Source organism: Aotus nancymaae, unplaced genomic scaffold (genome assembly GCF_030222135.1).
Source record: "Aotus nancymaae isolate 86718 unplaced genomic scaffold, 86718_ANA_hifiasm-v0.15.2.pri h1tg000072l, whole genome shotgun sequence".
In the NCBI taxonomy this organism is placed as follows: Eukaryota; Metazoa; Chordata; class Mammalia; order Primates; family Aotidae; genus Aotus; species Aotus nancymaae.
This window is the reverse complement of record NW_026988487.1, coordinates 322,841-332,957: the sequence shown is the minus strand read 5'-3', so window position 1 is coordinate 332,957 and position 10,117 is coordinate 322,841. Positions and strand designations below refer to the sequence as shown.

Below are 10,117 nucleotides of genomic sequence, written 5' to 3'. Positions count from 1 at the left end.
TCGCACCTGGCTACTTCTTGTTTCGTAGAGACGGGGTCTCGCTATGTTACCCAGACTGGTCCCGAAGTGATTCTCCTGCCTCAGCCTCCCAAAATACTGGGCATGAGCCACCACACCCAGCCAGTGGTGCTGTGCGTGTAACCACTGCTTATTAACTGCATCTGAAAGTGGGATGTCACTGACCATATTCTTTCTCCAAACTGAAGCCATATACTGATTTAGCCGAAGCTGCCTCTAAAGCTAGGAACAAAACTTTTTAATTCTGGAAATAAAAAAAAAAAAAAGGTTCATTTTCCAAGGACTCACACGTAACAGATGTACACAAAGCTTTTTGAGTTTTATTTTTTTCCTCAGGTTGGAGATTCATCTTAACATGCATGCAATTGAAAACAGGAACAGGGTCTCGAACTGTTTAAAGCAGACATTAGACAAGCACGGGATTGAAAATTCCTAAAAATGGAAACTGCAGTGGGATATCAAGAAGTCACACACGTGGTGGGGTGGTAGTTTGTCCTGCTTCCACAAAAGGCAGATCTATACTTCATTCACATTTTTTAATTTCAATGATCTGACCTAATGCTGGGGTGTGCTGAGCAGCACTGTGCCCCTCCCCCTACCACCTCACAAAGTGGCTCTGAGCAAGGGCAAGAGGCTCCTGTGGAAGCTTCTGCCCTAGGATCCTGGCACAAGCTGCTGAGGGACAGCTGAGTCTCCCCTTCCCCATGGGGCACATTCCAGAGGAGGGAGAGGGCCACGTCACTGCCCCCTGCAGATGGCTGGTAGATTGGGGGACAGTTGTCTGAATGGTTTCCCTTTCAGGACCCCCTGCCTGCAAGACTGCCAGGAAGAGATGAGGCTCCTAGACTTGGGGGGGTGCCCACAGGTTTAAGGCCAGAACTCTGATGGCTGTTTAAACGCACTGTCCCTTCTGGCCCCCAGCACCTGAGTAACTCACATGCTGGGGTGCTGCTGTTTTCTCTCCTACCCTGAATTGGTAAAAAGTCAACTGGGGGTAGGACTGGCTACTGAGAAAAGTCCTGGGTCTGTCGTCCACCTCCCCAGGGCAGGCCCTGGCAGACCATGAAGATAGATAGAAAAGGCAGGGCAGGAGTCAGCCTCACCCTGAGCGCTGCCAGCAGGCCTGCTGGAGGCCAAAAGCACAGGCAAAAGAAGAGTGAAGTAGGGAGAAGGGATGAAGAACTGCCTGTGGCGGGAACTTAAGAGACTGCCACTGAGAACAGCCACAGGGGCCACTAGTGGCACCTGCCACAGACCAGCAACCCCTGAGCTAGAAGAGAGGTGGAGCACTGCTTCAGTCTGCGCCCCTGAACTGTGGCTTCCTGGCATGCCTGTGACCCCCAAGCTGCAGGGCACAGGAAAGGAGCTTGTGCTGGGGGACACAAAGACCCAGTGGTTAATTAACAGGAACCAGGGCCATGGGCCTTCATCTAGAGGTGAGTGCAGTCTCCAGAGCAGTCATCACTGTGGCTGGGAGACGACAGTGTCTTGGCTGTGGGCTTGTGGAAGAAGAGGGGTAGGGACGGGAGACGGGGTGACTGGATGCCAGCCAGGAATCCTGGCCTCACCCAATCAGCCATGTCCTTATTCTTACACCTTTGTTCTTGGGAGACCCAAAATTATTCTGAGATGCTATAAGACTTTTCTTCATGGCCCCAGTGAGTGAGGCTGAGGGTAGTCACTTCCCCTCCGATGCCTTCGACTGCCCAGAAAAAGAATGGCGGGACACAAGGAGGAAAGAGTGGGGCAGACAATGCGTGGGGATCAGTCCACTTTCTCCACATTCAAACTGCAGACCGCGTAGGATATCATGACAAAAAGAAGAGAAAGGAAACGTGTATAAACCAAGATAAATAGCTTTTAAACATTTGAATGCCAAAGGAATTAGGGGCCAAACCCAAGGTTTTCAAGATAGCACAGCGAATGACCTTTAAAAAAAAATTGAAAATCCACCAAACCACAGCTTAAAATGTTGTGACCCAATCAACAATACTGTCAGAAAAACAAAAAGCATTTGAAACAGAATGCTACCTCTCAAAATGTAAACAATATACAAAACACACACACACACACACACACACAAACTCTCAATGTTAAACAAGTTAGATACCTGGTAGTCGTCTTTAACCAGTAAGATTGTGTTACACTTTCCATATACATTATGGCAACATGATCAGCAGACCAAATGCAGAGAAGCCAGTGGGAGCCCGAGGCCGTGGAGGCTGCTAGAAGACAGCTTTCCAAGCTTCAGAGATGCTGGGCCTGACTAGGAGCAGATCCAAACTTCCATTCTTCATTATGAAGTGGGGAAATCCCAGACATTATTCCTAAGTAATCCCTTTCCCAAGTCCAATCTGCTTTCTCCACGAGCGGGTTGGTTTCAAGTTCCCTAAGTCACTTAGTGGTCTTGCAGCAGTTGTTCAGACCTACCTATGGCCCCTTCCTGGGGCCAGGGCAGTGGTTTTGACCCCCACCTGCCTCTTCCAGAAGGGTTCCCACCCAATCCAGCAGCCCCAGTGAAGTCCAAGAAGGCCATGTCTCCATTCTTTCCTGACCTGTGTGCTGTGAGTCAGGCATAGAGACAGTGCTGTTTCCTGCTTCAGAAGCTGAGCTTGGCCAGGTTTGGAGGGAGCCACAGGAAACCAATCATCTATTCATTCAAAACGGTTTCACACACGATCTTCACATCTTTGGGGTTATATACAAGTTTGACCATATCTCATCCCAAATCCCCAGTTCCTGGTTGAGGGAGAGAAGACGCAGGAATGTGCCTCCCCCAGTGCAGAGCAACAGGGCTGTTTTCTCTCCTGGCCAGACCACTCTGTGGCTTGTGGCTCAGTTCTAAGGACCTGGGTGGCAGGCTCTGAAGGCGGGTGGAACACCTGCAGGAAGCCACTCCTTCCAAGAAAGCCTGTGGGCCACAGATCTGCTAAAAGCCTAGAGGGGGCAACAAGGAAAAACAGCCCCAAGGCTGAAGCCAGGTCAAACCCACATCAAGCCTCCAAACTGGATTTCCTGGATCACATCTTGTGTAACTCTAAGATGGGGGCACCTTGCTGGTGCTGAGGAGGTGTCTCTGCAAAAGAGCACTCCAGGTGCTTGGAGATCTGCTCAGCTAGAAGTGAGAGTGCCTGGGAGGTCAGAAGAAGGAAGGAAATAGATGGAGGGCACAGGACCTCATTTGATACATCAGTTTCTGAGGTTTTCCCAAAGAGAAATAACCATTTAAACATGAGGGTCCTGATAAATCCAAAGGTACTCTGGTTCCTCTTGACCTAGTGGGAGGCAGGCCTTACAGAGAGGGCTCCTGAACTCCAGGGGCTGAGAGCCTGGGGCTTGGGTGATCATCACAGGGTTCTCTGAGAACCAGCTGTTCAAGAACCCAGCCGCTTTCCTGCCCCCTCACCATCCCGTGAGGAGGAACTCACTCCCCTCTGAGATCTCTGATTCTGATCCGAGATGCCTGGTGTTGACCTGGTGTGTTCCGGACAGGATGGAGGAATATAGAACATTTCACTTGAATCCAAGGTGGAAAGGTGGACGTCAAATTATAAAGTTCATCCAGACAAGACCAAATGCAGCAGGGCGAGGTGTCTGACCTCTCCAATATGGCATCAGAGCACTTGGTTCTGAAAGGACCCTTGTGTGGGGTCTACTGGGTATCTCTTTAATTCAAGGGAACTGAGAGCTGGGCAGGGATGGGGAGGGTGATGAAATACATGATGATAAATAATAGCAAACCTGGAGCAATGACATTCCAGAAACAAAACCCAAATAAACCCACAGTCATCTCTAGCCCCAAGGTATCTTAAAAGGTTACAAGGTACCAAAAAGGGAACCCCTTTTTAACCGGGTGTCGAATCGGGGGAAAAAAATCAAGGGTAAGCAGACGGCGGGGTTACATCCTGTGAGTAGGTGCACACACGGCACATCCCCCTCCACTTCAGCTAAAGTCTTTTTCGGTGTCACAGGCTGCAGTCTCATTGCTAAAGCCCTCCCGAACCCCCACTTTGCTCCCACCCTCCCATCTAGCCCAAATACAGCCTTCTCCCTAACTCCTGATCCCCAAGCCCATATCCAGCTCTCTGGCTCTGGCTGAAAGAAGAAGATAACTATGTCAGGATGTTGGACATAAACTCGTTGAAGCGTTTGGAGTACTGCTCAGGGTTCACAGTCGAGATCTCCGCCCCTGCCTGTAATACACAAGAGGCTGATTCAGGTTGAGTTCCTCTGCCCCAATCAGGAGGCTGCACCTGGGAGAAGCCTGGGTATTCAGAAGCCTGTTACTCAGTATCAGAGCTGAATACCACCCCCCACACCCCAAGACTGAGCAGATCACCTCAGGAAGTGGCTCACAAGCCCCAAACTGTCCTGACCTCATGCCTGTGATTTATTTATTTATTTTTTCTTTATTCCTGTGATTTATAACCCCAGGCCTGCACTGAAGTAGAAGAAAGGCAGTGGGGATGTGGCAGAGAGGCTCTGGATGTCTGCGGGGGCCACTGCATGGAGAACAGGGCTTCAGGCCCACGGGGAAACAGGCCCACAGGGAGCAGTATGGGCATGGAAACAAAGCTCTTACTGGCCCTTCAGCAAGATGCACAGCAGGCCCAGCAGGCCCTGGGGAAAGACACTGGTGGGCTTGGCCCCAAGGGCTGGAGAACTGGGGGATAAACAAGTTGGGGCCAGCCTGGCAGGGAGGGGGTGGGTGATGGCAGGGAACATGGCAAGGCAGTCAAGACTCTTCCAGTCTGCTGTCCTGGGAAGAAGGGGGCAGGTGTGTGTTCCTTGGCACAGGAGGCCTGAGACTGCCCTCCCTGGGAACTGAGGGTGAGCACAGATGCACCGACCCAGCTGGGCCCTGGGTGAAGATGGAGAGGACTCACCCCGTGTTTCACCGTTTTGGCAGCATGTGCAGCTTTCTTCTTCGTGTCGTATGGCGTGAGGATATCGATGATGGCCATGAAATACACCTCCTTCTTGGGGGAACCTGGAGGGACATGGGGAGCAGGGAAGGAGGAAGAAGGGGCAGGAGAAGGGCAGAAAGCAGCTGGGCACTGTTACAACCCCTAGACACAAGGCTCAGCTCCATCCCTATCATGTTGGGGCTGAGAAAAAGACGAGTGGAGTCCTCCCCGGCTTTCTCAGCTCTTATCTTACTGGATCTTCACAGTCACCCAGTGGGCCTAACAGGACAGTATGAATAAAGTTTGGTTCATCGCATGAACCAGAGCAGAAACATTCCTCAGTCAGCCAGGACAAGCAGGGAAGCAGAAGAAAGACTGGCAGAGCGCCCCAGGTTCGGGTAGTAACCCTATAGGGGAGTCTAGAGGCAGAAAGAGGCCAAAGGCAGCAATGAATGAGGTGGAGGTCCAGACGCCTTGCAGAAAGATCTAAACAACAAGCCAAGGGGTAGGATGAGGCAGGGCTGCGCAGGGCAGGCACAGGCTCTCACTTACTTTCATGGCTTTTCATGGCATAGACATCAACAGAGGGGTCGAATTCCCCAGGACCAAAGAACCGAGGAAAGCTGAGGAGGTTGCCGGGGCTGTCCGGAGGTGTGCCATAGGAGCAGAGCAGGTTGCCGCCCACCCCGTCATTCTCACACTCCTCGTCTTCCGCCCGCTCCTCCACCTCCATCTCCTCCTGCTCCGCCCGGTCCACGTCATGGATGCCCACCAGCAGGCTGTAGTCCATGATCTTCAGCTGTGCCAAGAACTAGGAAGGCCAAGGACGGAAAGATGGAAGGAAGAGGTTACACAGGACATCTAGGTGGCATCTGGAAAGGGGGAAGAGGCATTCCTTTCAACTCAATTCTACAAACAGTTCTGAAATTCAACAGAGCATAAGGCATCAGAGCACCTGCCCTCAGCGATCTCTCTGTCTAAGTCTAACGGGGAAGACAGTCATTCAGCAGGGGAAAGGCAGGCAGGAGGTGGAGGCTGCAGTGAGCTGTGATCACACCACTGCACTCCAGCTGGGCGACAGAGCAAGACTGTCTCAAAAAAAGAAAATAGGCAAGGAGCTATGGGAGTCTACAGCAAGGGGTGAACAGGACCTTCCCTGAGGAAAGGAGTTAAGGCCACAGCTGAAGGATGAAGAGGAGAAGTCAGTGAGGCAAGGGTTGCAGGTCTAACAGAACGAGCACTGCAGGAAGAGGGAATGGCTCTCCTGGGATCAAGAGAGGCCGTGGTGGCTGGGTGTGGCTGCCCAGGACGTAGGTTATCCCTTTGTCCAGCTTATCCACGCTGTATACACTAACGTCCCTTTAGTCTCTCAGTAGCTGTCTTGGTTATCAGTTTACTATAGTTGAATCGCGTGCTTATAGTCAAATAACCCGTATTTGACTTCATCATGACCCCAAAGAGCAAGAGTAGTAATGCTGGCAATTCAGATATGCCAAAGAGAAGCCATAAAGTGCTTTCTTTTTCTGAGACAGAGTCTCGCTCTGTCACTCAGGCTAGAGTGAGATGTAATCTCGGCTCATTGCAACCTCCACCTCCCGGGTTCAAGTGATTCTCCTGCCTCAGCCTCCCAAGTGGCTGGGACTAGAGGTGTACACCACCACACCTGGCTAATTTTTGAATTTTTAGTACAGATGGGGTTTCATGTTGGTCAGGCTGGTTTCGAGCTCCTGACCTCAGGTGATCCACTTGCCTCAGCCTCCCAAAGTGCTGGGATTACCAGTGTGAGCCACTGTACCCGGCCAGCTTTAAGTGAAAAGGTGAAAGCTCTTAACTTAAAAAGAAAATAAATTGCATGCTGAGGTTGCTAAGATTTCCTGTAAGAACAAATCTTCTCTCTGTGGAATTGTGAAGAAGGAAAAACAAATCATGCACAGTGTCTATGTAGGGTTCAGTACTATCTGTGGCTTCAGGCATCCACTCGGGATCCTGGAATGTGTCCCCCTGATAAGAGGGGACTACTGTATGATAAAATAGAATAGAAAATATCAGAATACATGACAGAAAGTAAGGATTGACCGTTTCAGTTGTGTGTATTCACTGGGTTGCAAGGTAAAATAGACTTCTAACGACTCAGAGACAGAGTCTGTAAAAACTATGTCATCAACTTATCAGTCCAGGTAAAAATAGAAAAAAAAGGAAAAGAGAATATACCACCACAAAAGAATGGCAGCCAGAACCAACCAACATTCTCAACCCATTCCCTAAAGGTCAAAAGACGCTGTGTGGTGCTGGGGGCAAGTTCTGGGGCCCTCCCCTGGCATCATGTGACTCCTCTTGCCAAGCCTCAGTTTTCTCATCTGTATAATGGGTGCTGTGAGCAGGATGGTGGCTCAACATTTTTATGTAGGATTTTATGACTTGGAGAACAAAATATGGAATGACACAGGATGGAAATGGCCAGCTGCCATTCAAGTTTAGCTAATAATGAAGCAAGTGTCCAGTCACCATCACAAAGCGGTCACTAGGAGACTGCTAGACTGACCACCATGTTGGGCCCTAACAGTGAGAGGACTAGGAGGAGAATCATTATGGGAGCAGAAAGGCTCGATGCATGGGCCTAGAACACAAGCAAAAGCACAAGGAGCCCTAATAATGGGAGCCCAGCAGGATCTCCTTGGAAGAGGAAGAGTGAGAGGGATGCCACTCTGAGCACTTCTAGACAAAGGCTTCTCAAGGCCCAGGGAAAAGAGGCTGGAGTCCCAGGAAAAAGAGCATCTGGCCTGGCATGGTGGCTCACGCCTATAATCCCAGCACTTTGGGAGTCTGAAGCAGGGGGATCACGAGGTCAGGAGTTCAAGACCAGCCTGACCAACATGGTGAAACCCCATCTCTACTAAAAATACTAAAATTAGCCAGGCATGGTGGCGTGCGCCTATAATCCCAGCTACTCGAGAGGCTGAGGCAGAGAATTGCTTGAACCCAGGAGGCGGAGGTTGCAGTGAGCCAAGATCGTGCCATTGCACTCCAGGCTGGGCGACAGAGAAAGACTCCATCTCAAAATTTAAAAAAAAAAAAAAGAGTGCCCATGCATCATACCCTCCACCCACCTGAGAACATTTATAAAGCAACATGCAATGAAAACAAATGCACAGAGTAAACTCCATTAAATTCTTCTTAGAACCAGAACAGGGGGAGAGGTAGAAAAAGGAGAAGGAGGGTCAGGAGTGGCAGCTCACGCCTGTAATCCTGGCACTTTGGGAGGCTGAGGCAGGTGGATTACCTGAGCTCAGGAGTTCAAGACCAGCCTAGCTAACATGGTGAAATCCCATCTCTACTAAAAATACAAAAATTAGCCAGGCGTGGTGGTGTATGCCTGTAATCCCAGCTACTCAGGAGGCTGAGGCAGGAGAACTGTTTGAGCCCAGGAGACGGAGGTTGCAGTGAGCCGAGACTGTACCACTGCACTCCAGCCTGGCCGACACAGTGAGATTCTTGTCTCAAAAAAAAAAAAAAAGAAAAAAAGAAAAGGGGGCCGGGTGCGGTGGCTCAAGCCTGTAATCCCAGCACTTTGGGAGGCTGAGGTGGGCGGATCACGAGGTCAAGAGATTGAGACCATCCTGGCCAACATGGTGAAACCCTGTCTCTACTAAAAAATACAAAAATGTAGCTGGGCGTGGTGGCGCGCGCCTGTAGTCCCAGCTACTCGGAAGGCTGAGGCAGGAGAATTGCTGAACCCAGGAGGCGGAAGTTGCAGTGAGCCGAGATTGCGCCATTGCACTCCAGCCTGGTGCCTGGTGCCTGGTGCCTGGTGCCAGAGCAAGACTCTGTCTCAAAAAAAAAAAAAAAAAAGAGGCCGGGCGCAGTGGCTCACGCCTGTAATCTCAGCACTTTGGGAGGCCGAGGTGGATCACGAGGTCAAGAGATTGAGACCATCCTGGTCAACATGGTGAAACCCCGTCTCTACTAAAAATACAAAAAAATTAGTTGGGCACGGTGGCGCATGCCTGTAATCCCAGCTACTCAGGAGGCTGAGGCAGGAGAATTGCCTGAACCCAGGAGGCGGAGATTGCGGTGAGCCGAGATCGCCCCATTGCACCCCAGCCTGGGTAACAAGAGCGAAACTCTGTCTCAAAAAAAAAAAAAAAAAAAAAAAAAAGAAAAGGGAGGAGAAGGACCCAGGACAAAAAATGTCAGATGATGAAAGGCAGAATAAGGAAAGAACATAGTTGGAGGTGACTAAGGAAATGCTTCCTAGCAAAAAGAAGTTTATGACAGCCATGTTCACAGTAGCATTATTCACAACAGCTACAAGGTGGAAGCAACCTAAGTGTGATGGCTAACTGTATATGCCAGCTTGACTGGGCCTGAGTGCCCAGACGCTTGGTCAAGCATGATTCTGGGTGCATCTGAGAGGGTTTCTGGGTGAAACAAGCATTGAACTGGTGGACTGAGTAAAGCAGATGGCCCTCCCCAGTGTGGGTGGGCATCATCCAATCTGCTGAAGGCCTGAGGAGAAGAAAGAGGGTGACCCTCCTGCGGAGGAAGAGGGAACTCCTGCCTGACGGCCTGTAGAGCAAAACAACACCACTGGCTCTCCTGGGCCTCTGGCTTGCTGACTGCAGATCTCATTGATCTCCATAATCCTGTGAACCAATTCCTTAAAATAAATCTTTCTATAGATTTACAAAGTACCCTATAGGTTTCGTTTCTCTAGAGAACCCCAACCGATACATGTACATTAACTGATGAATAAACAGAATGTAATACATCCATACAATGTAATATTAATCAGTTTTTTTTTTTAAGAGATGGGGTCCTACCCTCTCGTTCAGGCTGATGTGCAGTGGCATGATCATAGCTCACCACACTGTGAATTCCTAGGCACAAGGGATCCTCCTACCCAGCCTCCTGAATAACTAGGACTACAGGTATGTCACCACACCCAGCTGGTTTTTAATTTTTGTAGAGACAGGATCTCAATAAATTGCCCAGCTCTCCAACTTCTGGCCTCAAGCAGTCCTCCTACCTCAGTCTCCTGAGTTGCTGGGATTACAAGTGTGAGCCACCATGCTCAGCCTTATTCAGCTTTAAAAACAAAGAAATTCTGATACATGCTACAATATGGATAAACCTTGAAGACATTATGCTAAGTGAAATATGAGAGTCACAAAAGGACAAATGCTGTATGCCGG

General features: G+C 50.0%; 1 protein-coding gene across 2 annotated transcripts in view; it reads right to left on the bottom strand.

The window, feature by feature from the left end:
• Nucleotides 1–318: 318 nt before the first annotated feature.
• Nucleotides 319–10,117, bottom strand: part of PIP4K2B (phosphatidylinositol-5-phosphate 4-kinase type 2 beta) — a 35,404-nt gene continuing 25,605 nt past the window's right edge. For both annotated transcript variants that reach the window (XM_021670555.2, XM_064367467.1), the window contains exons 8-10: nt 5,478–5,736; nt 4,905–5,008; nt 319–4,211 (exon numbers count right to left, since the gene is read on the bottom strand). In XM_021670555.2, the coding sequence (XP_021526230.1) occupies nt 4,131–4,211; nt 4,905–5,008; nt 5,478–5,736 (444 nt within the window). In that variant the 3' untranslated portion in view covers nt 319–4,130. The remainder of the gene's footprint in view (nt 4,212–4,904; nt 5,009–5,477; nt 5,737–10,117) is intronic.